The following is a 19,581-nucleotide window of genomic DNA, read 5'->3' on the forward strand; positions in this document are numbered from 1 at the left end:
ATTCGCCCGCCACTGGTGCCTGCCATGTGACCGCTACCTTGGTTCCAGATTGATGACGGATTCATTCTGGTCACGGCTGGGTCCTCTACACCAGGCCGCAACTTTCATCTCGTGAGCCTTTGCCGGTTTGGCATGAAATTGGCAGGCGCCATCTCACAGCCACTAATCCTTGTTCCGACTAAAAACGCAAGATTTCATTCATTATACAACTGGCCACCATTCGAACAATTCTTATATTGCGCCACCTCACCATTTTCAACCTTGCCATTAGATCTTCGACTTGACCTTACTGAACTCGATCTTGTTGATGCAAGAGCCTACATTCTCAAGACCAACCTCGACAATGTCTCCGTCCTTAAGCCACAGTTGGGGCTTGCGACCCATGCCAACACCCTCGGGACTATGCTCACCGTTAGCATCAGGTTCTACCAGGACTCGTCGTTCATCTACTTACGTTCCGGTGAAAATGACATCTCCCGGCAACAGAGTAGTGCCCTGACTCAGGAAAGAGATTGTCTTCTTGATGCCAAAGATCATGTCCTTTGTATTGTTATTCTGCTCGCCCGTTAGTTTCTAACGTCCACTTCATTGCTGCGGTCCAACTCCCACCTGAACGGTCTCCCCGTTAACCTTGGTAAAGATCTTGAGGTTCTGCGGGTCCTTGACGACCTTGCTGGTCACGATACCAGGGCCGAACGGCGCCCAGCCATCAAAGCCTTTACCGAGGGACCACTGCCCGCCGCCACGCTGGATCTGCCACTCGCGGTGTGACACGTCGTTGCCTACGGCGTAGCCGAGGACGTAGTTGAGGGCCTCGTCCTCGGAGACGTCCGCGGCGGTCTTACCGATGACAATGACCAGTTCGCACTCATAGTCCAACGTGCTTCCTGTCTGAGCGATCGGGTGCACAGGGATGGGGTCGGTCGGTCCGGCCAGGGAGGTCAACGGCTTGTACTGAGAGGGAGTCAGTCTGTCGTTGCTTTTCCCATCAACGACGATGACTTACGAAGAGAACAGGAAATTTGGGAATGGCCATGTTCGACTGGAGGCTGTCAGCTGATGCGCACAATCACGCGTTTTCTCTGACTCTTATCTCACTTCCTTAGCGTGGTTGGCATAGTTGAGGCCAAGGCAGCGTACAGTCTTGACATGCTCGGGCGCAAGAGGAGACAGCAGAAGCCGGATGTCGGCGACGTTTTCCGTGACGTCGTGTCTTCCAAAGATGTCGCCCGTCACGATTTTGGCTTGCCTCGCCTTGGCGATGTCAGTGACACCGCTTGGGAGGATTGCATCGCCATAGTACGTCTTGCCGTCCCGGGCAAGAAAGCGGACGAGTCTCTGGGTTGAGAGTCAGTATGTTCGGTCGCTGTCACTCACGATTGGCGAGCAATTGACTCACGGAAAATGACGCCATTTCTACAACCACTTAATTGCAAACCTGGGCAGGAAGCTCAGAAACAAGAAGGGCACAATATCGTACAATAAATGAGGAAATGTTGTAGATAACGAAATATGACGAATATCGGGAGAGGTGCTGAAGAGGCTACAACACCTGGACAGACTCCGATTACCATCCGGCGACCCCACACTTCCCCCCCAGAGCACGGATCCTAGTACTAACCCCGACTCACTGTTCGGCGTCAGATGTGCCAGAGCGAACTGAGTTGCGTAGCACTCAGGCGCGCCGGCTAATGCATCGGCATCATTACGCCACGAGGTCCCGGCAGCTGTGTACCTCTTCCGGATAGGACTCCACAATTCCGAGGAGCTCATGCCAGCATGTCATTGCTGAGTCAGTCGTTCGACCAACAGCTGTGAGTTCGGCCTTTCCTCATTGGCTCGAGCTACAGTAACGGAGTCGTCTTTCTCACTGTTGACATCAGTGATTCGAACATCGAGCCTTCCCAGTACGACTCTCTCTCATGAGCCACAAAAAGAGCATACCTTCCGCACTACCGACGCTGAGTTGACATTCACGATGGCAGCAGCAAGGCGCGGCCTTTCTGGTCTCCAACGGGAGGTCTTGGCACTATACCGACAATGTATTCGGGAAATTCGGAAGAAGCCACAGGTAAGATTTCCTCAACCTCTTCAACTTGCATGTAAGACGCTAACACAGCCGTAGACTGCGCGACCTCACTTTGAATCATTCGCCAGGCAAGCCTGTGCATTCACTATGTATTGTGCAGCACACCATACTGACCAGCACATCAGGACAGAGTTTGAAAGGTACATCACGGTCGACAAGCGCGACTTCTCTGTAGTAGAGCACTTACTGCGGAAGGGCCGCCGCCAGCTCGAGACGTACTCTTCACCAAGCATCAAGGACATCAGCCGGTGAGGAAACCGCAATCCTCATGCCTTGTGGTTGGGCTTCTTCGCATCCTTCTTCACAAGGTTCCATGTATTATTTGGAAGGCACGTCATTTTGAATGTCCAGGACCACACGCAAGGAACAAGGCCGACTACTTCCCCTCTGTATCATCACATGCCTCTCCTATGCCACGTTTTCTTACCTAGACCACATGATACCAACGCAAATCTTCTTTGGATCCATCTCTACTATCCCAGTCTATTGAGCATGGACGATGCTTGATTGCGACAGAGTCTTCCGGGACTGCAACTGTATTTCACCTTGTTCACCGCCCATTCTTAAGTCCGAGCCGGCATTAGCACACAAGGCAGCAGAGGACGTCTTGCGCAAGCCCATAAGCCAGTCTGTCGAGAGCCTTCGTCGCCAGCAACGCATGATCGTATACACCAAGCGCGCCAGCAGAGCCAGACTCCCATCGGTCAAAGTTGCTCGCTCTCGGACGGCTGTGAAATCTACCCGAAGAGCGAGCCAACCTGTCCCGATTCTCGTCTCCCGGGAACGAGAGCTAGAAAGACTGCGCAGCATTGTGGCCTCGGATGCTCTTCAGCCCTTGACGCCGACTTCTCGAAGACGCAGCAGAGCGTCAGTACAACGGACGCCACCTGCGTGGTATATTGCAATGAATCCCTCCGCACATGCCGGTCCTCGATCGCCGAAACCACGGGGGGCCCCTTCTCGCCACCAACGCGCTGTTCCAACCCGGTCATCAAGGTATCGTCCCGTCCGTAGGAGGCCAGTTGCAGGTCCCTCGGGGTCCCCGAAACAGCCAAGAGCCCCCAGCTTTGTTGAGAGTCCATCCAAAATTGGAGACTACCCTCTGTCGGCCATGGCGGATCCTGGCCACACGTTCCAGCACCGCGAGTCGGTGGCTTCCCACGAGAGACGATTCGGAGTTGCTGATCCACAGGTTTAGGAAGCTGTTCGTCGGAGTCTTTCGCAGCAAAGCCGAGTATCTCTTGTTGCTTCACCATCAAACAGATCATCAAATCAACCTCTACGAGCACCTCAGCCCCCGTCGAGAACTTCCAGCCGGCGCCGAGAAGTGAACCGCTTTGCCCGGCAACTGGAGATCTACGCCGAACGCAGAGAGGCTGCGGGAAAGCTGCCTGTCTCTACACCGACGCCCGAGTCTGTTATATCGCTTCACACAGTTACAGCTCTTCTTCCGTATAAGGAACAGTTCCAAGCTGCCGGTCTAGCAGTGACGTCTGAACAGCAGCGTCAAAAGTTGCCGCCTAAAACGTCTCTAACAAAGGAAGCGAGGACCATGAATGTACCAGACATTAAAGCAGAGGCGATCCCGACTCGCTCTAAGGATACCCAAAAACAAAGTGAACCGGGCCACCTTCATCTTAATGGTTTGAGGAGCGCTTCAACGAGCTCATCCGATTCATCGACTTCGGGGACGCAGGTTGACTTCGCACAACCAAACGCCTGGGAGCTCGCCTTTATCGATGAAGTGCCAGCCAAGAAGGAAAGCTCTGCTTTAAGATGTTGCAACTTGCCTTGCTTCCCAAACACGAGAGACCAATCGATCGACATGCCGGTGGGCCAACTACCTCCTGCTCCAACACTTACGACCATTGACACGCCAAACAAGATATTGGCAAAGTGGCAACCAGTCTACCCCCAGAAGACAGAGGCACTGAAGGGTTGGCGTAAGTTGAGTTCTAGATTCGTCGGCGAGGTCCTTGCTAATATTTTCAAAGGTGAACAAGCCTCTCGAGATGTTCGAGCTCAAACCTGGCACGGCGACACAGCTCAGCGTCCATCAACCTACAGGCTACCCCGGGAAGGCCTCCCTCCTCGAAACGAGGTGGAAGCGCCGAGTCCAAAAAGCAAGCATCCAAGGAAGACAGCACCCCGTGACTTGGAGAACGATAAACCGCCTATACCTACTAAGGCTCAAGCTCGTATTAACTATTCAAGAAAACAATCAAAGCCGCCAAAGCGCGACTCTTCAGCCCCCAAGGGGATACGTAAGCAGTCGCAGCAGGACGTTTTTCCAGACCAGGAAAACCTCCCACCACCAGGCAAAGTGTTATCTCTCGCATCCAGCAAACCAGTGCAAGCTGCCGTACTATCTAAGTCGGATGAGAACACTACCCAAGTGCAGGCCCAGGAGTCCCATGAGGCCCGAATGCCTACAGAATCACAAGAACCAGAGGAAGTGGTGGACAAGCCTCTTCGAGTTTCGATTAGGCAGCCTGAACGCAAGGCCAAAGAAAAAGCCGCTCTCCTAAACTTATCTGCACAAACGGAGTTCGAGCATCCACCGATTTTCCAGTCCGGAAGGATGTTCAGAAGCCGGCCAGGACCCCCCCAGCTCCCGGAAGTGGAAAGAAGAGAACGATCAGCTCTGACGAGTCGCGGAACCATCACGCCGAACCCTGCATTACCATCCACATGGAAACTGACCTTGCGCTCATCCTCATCTCTGGAAGTGGCCATGGAAGCCGCTTCTCGGGAAATAGAGAGGGAAGAAGCTAGGCTATCTGGGAACGAGGCAACCATAGGACAAGATTTAGCGGCGCTAGACGCACAAGCTCGCCCCAATATCACTTCAGAAGTCAAGCTTGACGAGCCACTTCTAAAACCCGTCGGCAAGGAACCTGTGTTAGCCTCTGATGGACAATCCGAGGAGGCACGCGAAATAATGCGAGGTAGCGATAATTCTGACCCCAAGGAGCAGGGCGACCAAGACATTAATGACAGAGATGTTTTGCGAGGTCTTCACATCGCCATATCGGCTGCTTGTGATGAAGAGGTTGACGCATGGATTCGGAAAAAGACGGGTGTACGTATTCGTCGATTCTTGGCAGACTTGAAGGCCTTTGAAACGCTGGGGGAAGAGAACCAACTTGATCCAGCCAAGGAAAGCGCGAGGAACAGGAGAGCCGACTCGCGGAAACTCAAGGCACAAATCCGACAATCTAGAGCTGCTAGGGAGGCGAGAGCCGCGCATTGACAAACACGCATGGAATACTTTTACAGTCTGCGAAGATCCGGAATGGGTTTGGCTTTGTTGAGTAGTTTTAGATGCTGCGACGCCAACTCGAGGGGTATTATAATCCTACTTGTCCATCTCACTGCCGTCATGACATGATGCTGCGTATCTCCAAAACTTGGTTGACTGGCTGATGGAACAGCCCTGTAATATCTCTTTGTATACAGGCCAAGAAACTTAAGGTCACAGGGAAGGGATCGGAGACATTCTGTGAAAGTCATGTAGTTCACTCGGTCGAGGTTGCCCTGAAAGGTCCCGATCCTCGTCTATCATCTAGACCGAATAAGTCTATCTCTTTTATTCTTTGTTCGCAGTTCCCCTTTCAAGACCAATATCCTGAAGCCTGTGAGAACCGCATGTCGGCTCTCTGATAAGATCAACTAGGTGCGCTATTAACCTGGCACTCCTCGCGGTGCCTCAAATTTCTCTGGCACAATGAAAACAAAAATCGGATTCCCCTTCTCGCTCTCAATGCTGTGGTATCGTGTCGTACAACTCTAGACAATGCTTAGCGGAAAGTTTGCCGTAAACGCCGCCCATCGCTAGGACTTCAATGCAAAAGTGTGTCGAATCGAAACTAATCTCTTGTCTCGAGAAAAGACCTCGAATCATGAAGGCGTCAATTGGTCCACCATCATCTTCCGGACCTCCTTCTCCAAGTTCTCCTCGGCATTCTTGTCTTCCACATCCTCCACTGCGCCGGTGACCTTCTCAGCGAGCTCGATTTTCTTCTGACAGGCTTTGTAGATGAGCTCCTCGATGGTATGAGACGTCAACAAGCGAATCACCTCTACATCCCTTGTCTGACCGAGGCGGTGGGCTCGGTTCTCGGCCTGGATATCGTCCTGCGGGTTGTCGGACTGGTCAAAGATGATGATCTTGTTGGCCGATGTTAGGTTAATGCCCGTACCACCGGCGCCCGTCGTCAGCAAAAAGGCTGTAATGTCCGTATCGTTGTTGAACTCGTCAATCAGATCCTGGCGTTCCGCGACATTGGTCTGACCGTACAGGACACAGTGCTTGATGCCGTCGGTGTGGAGGACCTCCCGCAGAATTTCAATGACCTTGGCGAATTTGCTGAACACGAGGACGCGGTCGCCGTTGCCGCGGTACTGATGGATGAGCTCCAGTAGCTTGACGACCTTGCCGCTCTCCATCCAAGATCCCTCGGGGACGTCGAGGTGCCTGATACAAGCGTAATCGCGGCACCAGAGGTGCAGCTCGAAATCGGAAGAGTTTTGCAACTCTCCAATCAAATGGTCGATTCGCGGCTGCTGCAGCTCGGATTGCGGAACCTCCTGCATCAGGATTTCCGCCATCTTCTCAACCTTCTTGTTGTCGAAATAACGACGGAATAGTTGTGGGTGGAGGGCTGCCTTCCGAAGCTGCATCCAGCTGTTGTTCTGGTCGCTCTGCCGACCGGTGATCGTCTTCTTGACCGGCCCTGCCTTGAAGAGACGTTCGTAGTCTTCGTACAGTTCCTTCTGCACTCCTGGCGCCAAATCGCAGTATGCGACGTTGCAAATCTTGGCCGGCATGTCGGAGAGCACCTGCTGCTTGCGACGTTGCAAGATGAACGGCTCCAGGATCGTTCTGGCTCGGCTGACACGTTCGCCATAGAGGAAAGCACCATTGTTGACGTCGCGAATGGTAACCTTCTGACTGAACATGTACTGTAGCTGGTCCATTCGGCCGTTGAACTGGAGTGGGTCGATGAAGTTCAACAACGCCAGCATTTCCATCAAGTTGTTCTGAACGGGTGTGCCGGTGAGCAGCATTCTCCAGCCGGCCTTGATCCTGATCAAATCTTTGTAGATCTTCGTCTTGGGGTTCTTCATCTTGTGTCCCTCATCAAAGATGGCGGCGGCGGGCTGCAGCTCCCGGAGAGCCTCCAAATCCTCCTCAGAGCCGACTTGGGTATAGGTGGTCAACACGACGTGGTAGTCCGCCGGATTTTCGAGCATTTCATATGCTATCTCTCTACGTTCGGCTTGCGGACCTTGATACGCAAGAATCGAGAGGCCAGGCGCAAAACGCTGGAACTCTCCCATCCAGTTCGAGAATGTCGACGGCGGTACAACGACGAGATTGGGCCACGGTCTTTCGCCCTTTCCGGTTTGCTCGTAGTTTTCGACGAGGTGACAGATGAGAGAAATGACCTGGCATGTTTTGCCCAGACCCATCTCATCGGCCAGAATGCATCCGTAGCCACTGTTGTACAGTAGGGACATCCAGTTGAGACCGAACAACTGGAAGGGGCGCATCGTGCAGTGCCCGTCCATGAACTTTGGCTGGCAAGAGATTGGCGGCTCTGAGAGCTTCTGGCTGTGGAAGCTTGTCGGCGTCATGGGGAGGTCGCTGTTAGCGGAGGAGCTCTGTGTGCTCCGTTTCTGTCCCTTGACGTCGAGATCCCACCGGCTGATTTCCTGCTTGACTTTATTCGCCTTCTTCTCACACTCAGCCACAACCTCATCAATGGCATTGACGCTGCGAGTAAACTCCATGATTGATTCGACCAGAGTCTCTCCAATCGGAACCTTGGGCCGCCGGCTGCGGGCGCCTACTTTCTTGGCCACGGTAACGGCTTGTACCTCACTGATGGTGTCGAAGGGCCTCTTGGTCTCAATGATCTTGAGTTCGTCCAGTTTGATGTTCGTCATGGCCGACAAATCCTCGATCGAGCTGGTGTTGATGGCTTGGAGAGCCTTGTCCTGTAGACTGTCCTTCACCGCCTCGTTCAATTCATCCTCATTATCAAAATCCTCGTCTTCGTTGTCATCAGGGATGATGATGGGTTCGTCCACCTTGTCGGCGGCGAGCTCGTCTAGCGACGGTTCGTCTTCGTGAGGCTGCTGCGACGCAACTGGAGATCTATCGGGGCGACGACCTTGCATCAAGCGCCGGCGCTTGGGCTTTGGCGGTGAGGGAGTGGTGCTTCGAGAAGGCGTAGGTAGGCTCAGTGCATGTCGTCCGAGTAGCCTTGGCTTGCTAGGTGAGCCGAGCCTGCTTGATTTGCGCTCCAGGCTCTTTCTTCTTTCGTCGCTAAGGGCGATGTCCGGCTTCGTAGAGCTTACGAAACTGTTGACCTTGGTCTTCAGGTGCCGACCGTCCAACAAGTAGTTGATCGCGTCCTCAACATTATTGTGGCATGCGGTTAAAGCTTCCTTGTAGTATTGAACCGGTATCGTGCCGTTAAGCGCTTCGGAAACCTCTTCGATCTTCTTTTGCAGCTTGTCCACCGGAACATACTCGAAGTTTGCAACATGTTTCTTAAAAGACGTCTGGCTGATTTTGCCTCGTAAATTTCGGTCATCTTCTTCGTCGGACGAGCCTTGTATGAGTACAGGCTCCGCCGATGGTCTCTTCCGCGGGTTGGAAGGCGCTTGTGACGCGGGAGGCGGCTGGAACCGTGAGCCAGGGGGCACCAGGCGTGAGAAGTAGGATGATTTATTCTGGAACGGCGAAGATGCGGGAACCTCAATGACCGAACGCGAAGAGGGGGAGGAGGAAAGGTCGGCTTGCGGCTTAGCTTGGGACGTAAGTGAGGTTCGGTTGACAATCTGCGTGGCTTGTGTCTGGTACGGGGACTCGGGGATCGTCTCGTCAGCGAGCTCGTCGACGTCGTTACCGCGACGAATGCCTCTGATCGGCGACGTGCCCATTGCCGAGCTGCCCACCGGCGGCGGTGAGGAGCTCAAGGTATAGTTGATCACCATGGTTCGTAGAGGTTTTGTTGCTTGTTGGAAGTAAGGAGGAGATTGACAAGCTGATGTGAGGAGGCGAAGAATAAGCGAGGTACAAAGACGGGGAGAGGTTTGTTCAAAGAAGAAAAGGACTCGAGGGCTTTGCTTGTACAAAGATGTCAATTATTGAGGCCTGTGCAAGATGATTGAGGCACGATCAGGAGAAATCGCAAGGGGAAGGAGCAAAAGATTGGGCAATCAAACGTACCGCCTTCCAAGATGTGGGCGCTCCTGGCAGACTGACAGGAGCGGTTGAGATTTTGAACCGACGGCGGCGTTGGAGTGGGATTTTTCTGGGGCAGATCGCAACGCCCCCCCATGTCCGTTGACACGGGAATCGAAAGAAACGCGCTTAGACGAATCCCCATAGCGCGTCCGCACGTGGTTGGCGTCATCAATTAAAACACCGTGCGGGGACCGGCCGCCTCGAACTGTTAGCGCTGGCTTTTGACTTCACATCTCGTTTTTGACGAGAGCTCGGCAGCAGGCTCAATGAGCGGGACCATCGACTCATAAGCCCCAACCAACTTCCATCAATTCCGAGTCTTCCGCAACCTCTCTATTGACACCGCAAGCCTTATTTTAACGTCGTTATATACAGCAACATGTAAGTCTCTTGCTCTAGAGCCAAGGTTATACCGGGCATTGCGCTTACGACTTGCCAAAGATACACTATGGCGACGCGACGCATCGTCGCCTCCGAGAAGACCATCCTCGAGAAGGACGATGTGGTTGGTGCGAGTCCAGCTGCCAGCGAAAAGTCCAACATCACTCCCGCCGTACCAATGGATGTCATCTTGAAGCTTCTCGGATTTACTTTGGCCATGATTGTCTTGCCCATTGGCACCTACTTTGCCACAGTTGACTTTCTTTTCAAGGGTAAGCCGCGGTTATCCCGCCGCTGTGTCTGATTAAATTTTCAACTGGATCTGGACACGCCCCGCTAATCTAGTCAACAGGGAACTCGACATTTGCTGGAGCTCTTGCTGCTGTCATGGCCAACGTGGTATTGATCAGTTATGTTATTGTTGCCATGAAAGAAGATCAGAGCGACCAGTTGGAAGCGAAGAAGGAAGGGAAAAAAGACCGCTAAAGGTTGGGATAGACGGTCAATCGGATCCTTGTCGTTTGCGAAGACAACTTGGAATGCACTCATATTTGCCTTTGGAATGAGAGTCGTGTCGCTTGTCCATCTCGCTAAATGCGATACACTGGTGGCGGGAAATTCATCTCTGTTCGGGAGATCTCATCTCTTTGATTTGGTCCTCTTCTAAGACCGTGCTTGTTTGTAAGTCTACGGCAGTATTTTAAGGGAGCCCTATCAAAATTCCCTATGCCTCAACCCTCAAGTCATCGCTGGGCATCGTGAATGAACCAGGGACTCTCTCGTAGCCGACCAGCATCAAGCCTCCATGACTGTCACCCCTGCCTGTCATTACCGTGGCCGTCCGGATCCTGTGCATATGCCTCAATCCAACAATATATTATTCCTGTGTTCTTTTTAATCAGAAATTAGATAGCCATACCTTCCAGGCTATACTGTTAAGTCATCAACCCTCCAATTACGAAAAGCCATTTCATCAGGGGGAAATGGTACTCCAGCAACTCCAGACCAGCTACATATCAGGTATAAGCCGATCTCTGCCCGAGGATACCCATCCAAAATCTAAAAAGAAAAAAAAAACGGGGTATCGACAAAGTTAAACGAAAACCAGCTCATATCTCATGCCTTGTCTTCTTCAAGGCGATTTGCTGAAACGCTTAGAAAACCAGCTCTTTCTCTTCACCGGCTCAGCAGGTCTAGGCTGCGCCTGTGGCTGCTGTTGCGGTGGCGAGGTGCCCACTGGTCTCCGAAGCACGTTGGCGCTCTGCTGGGGTACCTGAGCTCCGTTGTTCACCGCTTGATAAGCATGTCCCTTTCCATTTGGCGCGCCGTTGTCGAATTTCACAGCAGGGGCCTGATATCCTTGGTCCTGGTTGAAGCCAATGCCGTAGTCGTTGGCGGGTTCAGGCCTGTGGGCCGGACCGCCACGCTCAATGGAGCTGTTGTCGCTACTAGTCGGGTCGGTATGGTAGCCTGCATGCTCTGCTGAGCTTCCACTTGCGGCTGCCGACGTAACAGTCTCATATGATCGATCCTTGTTGGGCAGGGGATAAACGTTTTGATCGCCGCGTGCGTAGCCATTCATGTGCGGATCAGTTTGCGTCCTAGGGACTCTTTGTCGGTAGGGAATGTTGTTGCCACCATTGTAATATCCCCCACCATTCTGGTGCTGATCATAGTAACTCTGTCGGTTGGACCCCATCTCGATCTGGCTGCCCTCCGGGCGGAACGAGCCCGGGCGACCACTGTAATAGCTGTCTTGGGGTTGGCGACCTCCACTGGCTATTTCTTGGGTTAGACACGCTGCTGAGTCAGTTGGTGGGCAGATAAACTTACTAGCATAGTAGCTGCTGCGTCTGTTCCATGTTGCGACTGACTCTGTATCCGAGCGAATGTAAGACTGTCGCCGGTCCCGGTCACGATAGCCTCCATCAATGGCAGCCTCAAAACTGCGAATGGTGTCAAGAGGTCGTTCCCACCGGCTACGCGTGGGGTTGGATCGGTCGGGTTCAGCTGGGAACATCATTAGAGAAATCGACTAGATTGAGTACTTAGGAGCTGGAGCTTACCAATTGGAGCACCGGTCGTATCTTTGTGCTGGATGGCGCGCAATGGAGCCAAGGAAGTCTTGGTCATTGCCTGAACGGCGGCTTTGGAAGCTGTTAGACGTTGTGCGGTAGAGAGATATCGCGGAGGAGCTGTGGCATACCAGGTTCGGCCTCACTCATGGCGACGGTTGGATCGGCTTTGCTGTGTAGTCTCTTTGCTTCCTTCTCTTCGGGTGTCTCGTGGAGATCGATCTTGTGGTGACTCCCGGAGCTCTTGTGGGATTTGTTGGACTGGAAGCTGAAAGTCCTCGACCGGGACTTGGAGTGTCTTTGAGGAGGTTGATTCTGGGACTGCACCTGGGCCGGGGCCTGGGCCTGGACGTTGGGAGGCGGTTGGACGGGCTGAACTTGGTCGTACTGCTGCTGATGAGGCGGGAACTGGGCCTGGTTGTCGTTGTAGGAGACGGGGCCTTGTTGCCGATAGTGTTGATTCGGTTGCTGGTGCTGGGGAGGCAGCGCGGGAAGCGGATGGTGTTCGGCCATGATGGGCGACTGGGGAGGGTGCTACTTTTAATTGATCTGTCTCGCAAGCAGGCGGGTTCAGTGGGCGCGGACCTGGTCTCGGCGCACAAGGTCGATGGATGGAGCTATTGCGTGCCTTATCGCGGGTTAGCAAGGGGAAGAGTGGGCGAGCGGTTATCAGAGCTTGCTAGCGAGGCGGCCAAGGTTGCGTTTTCCAGGGGGGAGCGTGAGATAATGGAGCGTGGTGGAGCGTCAGAAGGGGCAGAATTGTGAAAGGGTAGGGGGTTTGGGGTGTGCGTGAGTGTGGTGTTTCTGCCGACGGCTGGGATTGAAAGTGGATGCAGAAACTAGCAGAGAACAGTGTATCCGTGGGCCGAGCGGTTTCCAGTGTTCCACTCGTCGACGATGCGTGTTTGTGTGAGAAGCAGCTCTTGGGGTGTGGGAGAACGACGACGTCGAGAGCAAGATGAAGTGCTTGAGAAATGTTTTTTTCTTCTCAGACGTTGTCGCAGGGAGGCAGAAAAAGCAGGGAACCCGGTGTCTCGAAAGTGGTTGGGGAGGAGGTTGAGTCGACATCCTGGAAGGCACTTTGTACGAACGGCAACGGCAATAGCTTCCAGCCTATGAAGCTGGGCTGCGGTGTGCTTGCGGTAGCAAGCAGGAAGGAACGGCCAGGCAACCCGACGACAGTGATCCGATGGGACCCCTCAAAAATACAAATGACAACGACAGCCCCGGCAGAGGGAACGGGAACGGGAACAGTTGCAGGTGCAGGAGTTGGTGCAGAGGTGCTCACGGACTAGCTGGTACGTACCTTGTTTTTTGGCCGATGTTCGACCCGGGGATGCTGCAAGCTGCAACAGAAGCCAGAGAAGGGGGGGGAGGAAGACGGGAGGAAGTCTGAGTCTCTCGCTGCGTCTCTCTCTCTTTCTCTCTCTCTCTCAACTCTCGGATGGATTCTGACGGGGGGCAACTTCGGGCGAGCGACGCCAGGATGTTTGCTGGAAATGCGCTAGGGCGATTTGAATTGGAGGCGTTGCAGGGGAGGAGGGTGGCCGCAACGGGTTAAGCGCCACGTCTTTTTTCGATGGGGTGGTCGGACACTGGAGTCAGGTCCGGCGACGTAAGGGGAAAAGTGGTGACTGGGGGGCTGGGACGCTCAGGGACGCTGGGGCAAGCAAGTCGGTCCTGGTGCTGTAAACCGGGTCTGCCCAGACGGCAAGCGCCTCCTGATTGTTGATGAATGTCTTGGTGATGTGATTTGCGGCTTGCCCGTTTCTTTTCCGTCGGCTTTTCTCTCCTGCTTCTTGCTGCGGCTATTTTCTGCCCACAACTAGAGAGTCGATGTGTGCTTCGACTCGAGGATTTCTGGTGATGTTGGGTGTTGGTTGTGATTCTTGCCGTCTTGTCAGTTCTGTCGCTCTTTCCTTCTTTTTACGTGTCACCGGCAGTTGCAGCAGGGTGCAAGGCAAGCTGGCAGGGTATCCGTACCTTAGATAAGGCAGGTCGGTGCTTTGTAAAGTGCCTTGGGTTCACAGTTACGTACCGATGCCCTGTTTTCCGGTTTGACTTTGTTCGGGAAAGCCCTTCAAGGTCAGTCAAGCAGCAGCTTCTGACGTTCTGCCTCGAGCGTTTCGTAACGAAGGCCGAGTAAAATGGGTATCCTGTTTGATATTGCCTGTTGATCGATGATCGAATGCGACGTAATTAGCTGGCGCGTTTGCAGGCGGCTGGCGGTGGGCCCGGAAGGGCTTGGACGTGGACGGTGGAGGCCGTCGATCGTTCGCTTGATGTGCGTGGAACTGGATGGGCAATGCTAATGGCGGTGCAGAGCAATGCAAAATGCTGTCGTCCCCGAATGGCCAATTTCGCCCCTGTCGTGGTCGATTTGTCCGTCTAGAGACAGTCTGGCGGTGGCTTACGTCAAGCGGCGGTAATCCTCACGTGTTTCAAAGCGCCTTCGCGTGGTAGCTCAAGGTACGGCGGGACACAGTGGTGTCCTTTTCCCCCTTTCCTTTAATGTGCTTCTTTTTTTTCCTGTCTCTCGGTCCTTCCCTTTCGGCCCTTGGCCCAATGCGTCCTGGAATGCAATGAATTGGATCGACAGATTGTCGAATGGGGGGTGCGTCTCCGCTCCTCTGCTTCCTGGGCCAATTTGTCCGGTCGATAGGCAAGGTTTCTGTTCAGAATTTCGTTCTGCGTCGTGCGTTCTGCGTTCTGCGTTCTGCTCGCTGTCCCAATGTCAGCCAATCTGTGTTGCATCAACATGGACGATGGGTCAGTGTCTTCTTCATCCCACGTCGCAGCACCATGTATCGTGGCACGTCCTGGCGCCGCAGCCGACCGCAGCTTGCAGATGATGGACGTGGCCCAAAAGAAATTCATGCCTCTGTGCGTACCTGGTTTCCCTTCAATGACCCCTGCTATTTTGATAACCCCGGACGTCGACGGGTCGCTGGTCGGATCGCTCCGAATAACGAGGTCTATCAAATTGCCTTGTAATAGACGGTGTTCCGGAGATTGGAAGGGCGTCGATAGTGTCCAAGGCCGGGTCGATTCGACAAGTATGATTAGCAACAAAAAAAAAGGTTGAGGGGCCAGTGATATGGCGACGAATTTGATGCCAGTTCGCGTGGTCTGGGCGGCGAATATTAAAAAGGTGATTCACTGATAGCCTGCAGGTATCAAGGATCAAGACAACGAGGCGAACTAAAACGCCGTCAAGTGGGCGTGAGTTGGGCGAGACTTGTGGTGGTGCAAGAAGGCCGAAGACGTGTAGACAGTCAATGGACTTGCGACAAGAGTGCGGTGGGAGGCCTTGGGTATCTATACGAGCCTCCAGCTCAAACGGACCAACGAACGAGAAGACGGCCCCAAAGTGTGTGAGTGCGAGCGTGTGTGACTGGAGGGGGAGACCAGCTGAACGAAGTGGTGTGCAGTGACAAGTTAATGATGATCTCAACGACTAAAACGTAAAGGTGTGGCCTGTCCTGGTCTGGCCTGTCACGACATGGCATGGCAACAATGTGAAGCTCCGGTGGTACCTACCTGCCTTACGAAGTTCCGTATACCTACCTTGCACAGCTTTAGAGAAGGTCGGCGCCGTTGGGTCCCACAGCTGCTTCGCGGCAAGGGAATGAGGGAAGAAGAAGAAAACAGACTTTGGGGACCTTTCTTTCCCCCGTTTCTGTTTCTGGCGTGGCCTCATATGGATACCTAGGTACGGATATGTACACAGGGAATGCTTATCAAGGGATGCGGCCTTTTCACAACGTACGACGCTCGACGCTCCATAGGTCCTCTCACAACATGGGATAGAGCTGTACGGATACTTTGAACGGATACAGCCCTGCCTGCCTCTGAAGCTCGTTCGCACCCTGATCCCAAATGCCGGGCTCTCCATCGAATGACAGGTGACCGCGGGCAGCGAGATCAGAACTTTCTGACCTTTCTTCTCCAGGGGCCAGGATCTAGGTATGGAATCAGAAGATGGCCGGTACTGCTCGGATGCAATGCTCCAACTTTGTCAACAAACAAGTCTCCCTCCCCCGCCGTGCCGGCCTTTCTGAGGACACAGCAGTCCGACTGGCGCAACTGCAAGTTACCTTAGGTGGCCTTGAAGCGATGCAAAGGAAATCAAAGGCCTGGCCTTGCATTCCATCCCAAGTTCCCAACTGTTGCCCACCTCTCTTCCCGACTTCGCCGCTTTTGCCGTCTCGCGCCCACCTCATGCAACCTCCCCCAAACACGTTCCTGGCCTGGAACTCGAGCTTGACGTGTGTTGCTCCGAGACTCCAAACAGCGCGCGTGTACCATTCAGACGCAAGACAAGCATTGGTCAACTAACGGACTATCAACCATTGGCAACAAGAGGTGTGCACAAGTGGAGGGGAATTCCTCAAGCCCGCGCCATTACGCGTTTCGCCCCTCATCGCCCATCCCACCCTTCCAGCCCGTCCAGCCCGTCCAACCCGCCCAACCCCAGCACAGCTATGAGGTTCCATCCAACAAAACCTTAGCCGACTAAGGCTTGCAGTCTTACAGGCTTGCAGACGGACGACAAGACCCGATCAGCCACCACTGCCACTGCGCCTAACCAGGATCGACACCCGGGCAAAGATGCTGAAGCCTGGAGACAACCGCACAGCTTCGGCTATCATGGTCCACGCAGCACGGTATCCGCAACTTTGGTACAAGCTTGTTTGGTACGTCGGACATGCATATCAGCGAGGTCACAACCAGGACGGGCTTTCGTCATTCCCATTCCGCCGCTTTGTTTCTCTGGCTTTACCTCGATGCTACCCCAAAACTCCCACCTTGGCCGTATTCATGGCTCTCTTGCCCACTGGTCAGTGGTATTGCTGAGCGGGATGTGGCCGCATGAGAGGCGTGCGTCGGGGAAGTTAGACAGTGGTCCAGTCTGAAACTTGACTGCCTTTGCATCATTCAAGCAGGCAGTCAATCATGATATCCCTTCCCGAGCCCGAACGACATTTCTCGGTCAAAGGGTTGTCTTTCTCGCGGGAGCGGGACTGCGATGCGACTCATGGACATTATGGCACAACGCCTCAAACACATCCAGACAGCGTCTTTCATCTGATATCTGTCCTCAGATGCCATGAGTCCCGAACCGCATCTCGACGAGGGACCCTCAGGGCCAAGACATACAAACGATTGAATTGGACGCCTGAGGACAGCGAGGATCATGCCCGTTCCACCGCCTCTTCCTCTCCACGTTGTGAATTTTTGCCCAGCCCGGCTTGGTGTCCTTGGGGTGAGATGTTGACCACCCCTGCAGGCTGGCGGACTTCGTGTCCAACGGCTATACGAAAAGGCTGGGTCGTAACTATAGGTACTGCGAGGTCCACCTACAACCGAGAGTCCGGATTATCAACTTGGCTGCCAGGCCGCCGCATAATGCGTTAGTCTTCAGCTTTAGTCGTCAACACCCGCGGATTCCATATTGCAAGGTCGAGCTGCGCCTCAATCGCAGCTGCACACATGACGCGGATCCGTAGCTTACGGTATGCGCACAACAGATACGTGGACGTATGTACGAAGTACTCGACAAGACCAGGTTGCCTCAACAAGGCAATGCGTATCCGCTTACCGTTCTACGATCCGTGCCCAGTTCCACGACGCCGCAGACCAACTTGTAACTTCATTTTGATTCGTCCAGCCTGCGTCTTCCTAAGAACCCGTATCGGGTCTTTCAGGTCGCTAGGCAACTTTTCTATGGCTTTTCATGTTTCTCGAGAGTTCTCTGACATCTCCCACCTCCTGGCATTAGAACATTTGCGCTGGTCTCAATAGACTCTGAGCGTATGAGAAGTTCTGCCAGGACTCTCAACTAAGCCGTGCATTGTCGCAGGTTTTTCCTGATGGTGCCCCAGCTTTGTGTCCCTTCAACTTGAGGCGGGATTACTTTGGCAACAAGTCACCTCCGCTTTTCTATTTCTCCCGCACACACACACACACACACACACACATATCTAAGAAAACATGGATGGAGGAGCCTCGAGGCCCGAGCTTCTGGGCAATCTTCCCCATTTTTCCACAGATCAGTCAACAAATAGCGATTAATAAAAGCCCGCAGAAAACCAAGGTTTCCCCATCAAACCTGTGATTAAAATAGAATAACAATTGCCAAGAGTCATCGACACACGCTGATATTGCCTCGAAGCATTCTGCGATAACAGGTTGTCTGGTATTTCAAAGAGGGGAGTGAACGTCCTGCTAATATCATCTTGATCATCTGGCATTGTCAGGCGTATTGGTTGGCGATGCAGCCTTGGAAACGGAATTCTCGAAGTCTGCAGCATCTCCCACCTTTATCCATCCCTACGCTGACGTTCTATACCAAAGATCAGAAGAAAAGTAGGTCAGAACTCAGAAGCCAATGGCATCGCGCCGAGCTAGGACAGCCGGACCATCCGACGGCTGGTATAGTGAGAGTTTGCAACCTTCTCCAAGCTCGCGCAGTTGAGCTACGAGATATGCCAGCAACTGCATCTGTGCTGTAGGCGGACGGGCTTGAGCAACGGCCCCCTCCCACCATGTACCCGAGACCAATCAACTGGCAGCAGCACACAGGCTCGACCAGGTTCTATCAAGATCCCGACCTTCCTGGAGCCCAATTTTGGTCTTGTCTGCACGCTACCCAGGCATAGTCGGGACGGGTTTACTTCCGCAACGCACCAAATCCCTGGCCACGCACCCTCCTCGGCCTGTTTCGCGCACGACGCCTATCGTGGGTTCGAAAGCCCCGATTGTTGGTCGGGAAAAGCCTTTCTCACGCTGCTGGGTGGGTTTCCTCCTCTCCATCTCCTCCCTCCTTCATGATTCGAGTCAATCGTCGCCCTGTCCTTGACGTTTCGCCCAATCTCCAAGCTCTCGCCTTGCCTGGAAATGCTTCTCAGCATACCCCATTGTCATCTTGTCTTGGGAGGTAGCCATCATCGCGCGCGCGTAATCACGATGAGCGCGCCTCCAGGTCAATCAATTGAGTTTCCAGACTTCCCGAATCAAGATGTTGATGTCTGGGCCCTCTCAGAACAGTACGTACGAGGGACCGATCTTGATCATCCAATACCTCCATAGCGCAAGTGAACCCTATCAGTGGCTGCGTCCCCATTTGGGATGGAGGGAGGGGCAAGTGCCTGAGCAGAGAGACCGGGGTTGCCCACGGACAGAGCAGAAACCAAAACCTTGGCGTCCGACGTTACTCAGAAGGGCGGCTGCTTCAACCCGACGGGTTTCTTTTCTTAGTCCCATCTTTTTGATACTTCTTCCTTTCTCTTTTTCTTCCATGACTTCTTCCTGAAACTCTGGACTCTGTCAGTCGAGGCGCTGGTCAACCCAAAAAACATGGGACCGTGATCCCTACAACCATTGGTCCTCAGATTGCGGAGCTGTCGCCGTCGGTCTCTTCTCGATCTCTGACACTCCACGACACTGTTGTCGTGTATTCTTCCTCCATCTTCTGTGTCTGCGCAGACTGTAGACGAATCGGTCCTGCCGGTTTCACTCTCTCTAAGGCTTTGATGACACATTCTCAGGGTCTGAAAAAATTTTCACATCTAATTTCTCGTCTTGCTTTATTGTTCTTTGCTCTGCGAAACTCTACCTGAATGAATTGAGTTGGTCTGATAGTGGCTGACTTGAGGGGCGGGTGAGGGGCAGAGAAGTGACCTGACTAAATGACCTCATTTTTGATCCGAGGTATAATTTATGTGCTTGTCAGATCAGATGCTGCGGACGAATGAGGGCAGTATACTTGAAAA

General features: G+C 53.5%; 5 protein-coding genes across 5 annotated transcripts; 2 read left to right on the top strand and 3 right to left on the bottom strand.

Moving 5' to 3' along the window:
* Positions 1–267: 267 nt before the first annotated feature.
* On the bottom strand, positions 268–1,414 carry CORC01_05186 (fumarylacetoacetate hydrolase; the record flags this gene model as incomplete). Its single annotated transcript, XM_022616830.1, has 6 exons — positions 268–400; positions 455–555; positions 610–954; positions 1,007–1,042; positions 1,099–1,338; positions 1,400–1,414. The coding sequence occupies 6 exons, from the start codon at positions 1,412–1,414 to the stop codon at positions 268–270; spliced, it is 870 nt and encodes a 289-aa protein (XP_022476754.1).
* A 626-nt stretch (positions 1,415–2,040) lies between these two features.
* On the top strand, positions 2,041–5,342 carry CORC01_05187 (uncharacterized protein; the record flags this gene model as incomplete). The annotated part of the gene is made up of 5 exons (XM_022616831.1): positions 2,041–2,071; positions 2,220–2,337; positions 2,606–3,266; positions 3,384–4,032; positions 4,093–5,342. The coding sequence occupies 5 exons, from the start codon at positions 2,041–2,043 to the stop codon at positions 5,340–5,342; spliced, it is 2,709 nt and encodes a 902-aa protein (XP_022476755.1).
* A 647-nt stretch (positions 5,343–5,989) lies between these two features.
* CORC01_05188 (SNF2 family domain-containing protein) lies at positions 5,990–9,097 on the bottom strand (the record flags this gene model as incomplete). The annotated part of the gene is made up of 1 exon (XM_022616832.1): positions 5,990–9,097. One exon carries the CDS (start codon positions 9,095–9,097, stop codon positions 5,990–5,992), a length of 3,108 nt encoding a protein of 1,035 aa, XP_022476756.1.
* Positions 9,098–9,798: 701 nt separating this feature from the next.
* Positions 9,799–10,217, top strand: CORC01_05189 (vacuolar ATPase assembly integral membrane protein VMA21; the record flags this gene model as incomplete). Its single annotated transcript, XM_022616833.1, has 2 exons — positions 9,799–10,003; positions 10,084–10,217. 2 exons carry the CDS (start codon positions 9,799–9,801, stop codon positions 10,215–10,217), a joined length of 339 nt encoding a protein of 112 aa, XP_022476757.1.
* Positions 10,218–10,863: 646 nt separating this feature from the next.
* On the bottom strand, positions 10,864–12,319 carry CORC01_05190 (uncharacterized protein; the record flags this gene model as incomplete). Its single annotated transcript, XM_022616834.1, has 4 exons — positions 10,864–11,510; positions 11,565–11,741; positions 11,798–11,887; positions 11,938–12,319. The coding sequence occupies 4 exons, from the start codon at positions 12,317–12,319 to the stop codon at positions 10,864–10,866; spliced, it is 1,296 nt and encodes a 431-aa protein (XP_022476758.1).
* Positions 12,320–19,581: the final 7,262 nt, after the last annotated feature.

The sequence above is a fragment of the Colletotrichum orchidophilum genome, assembly GCF_001831195.1.
Source record: "Colletotrichum orchidophilum strain IMI 309357 chromosome Unknown Scaffold_35.1, whole genome shotgun sequence".
Lineage (NCBI taxonomy): Eukaryota > Fungi > Ascomycota > Sordariomycetes > Glomerellales > Glomerellaceae > Colletotrichum > Colletotrichum orchidophilum.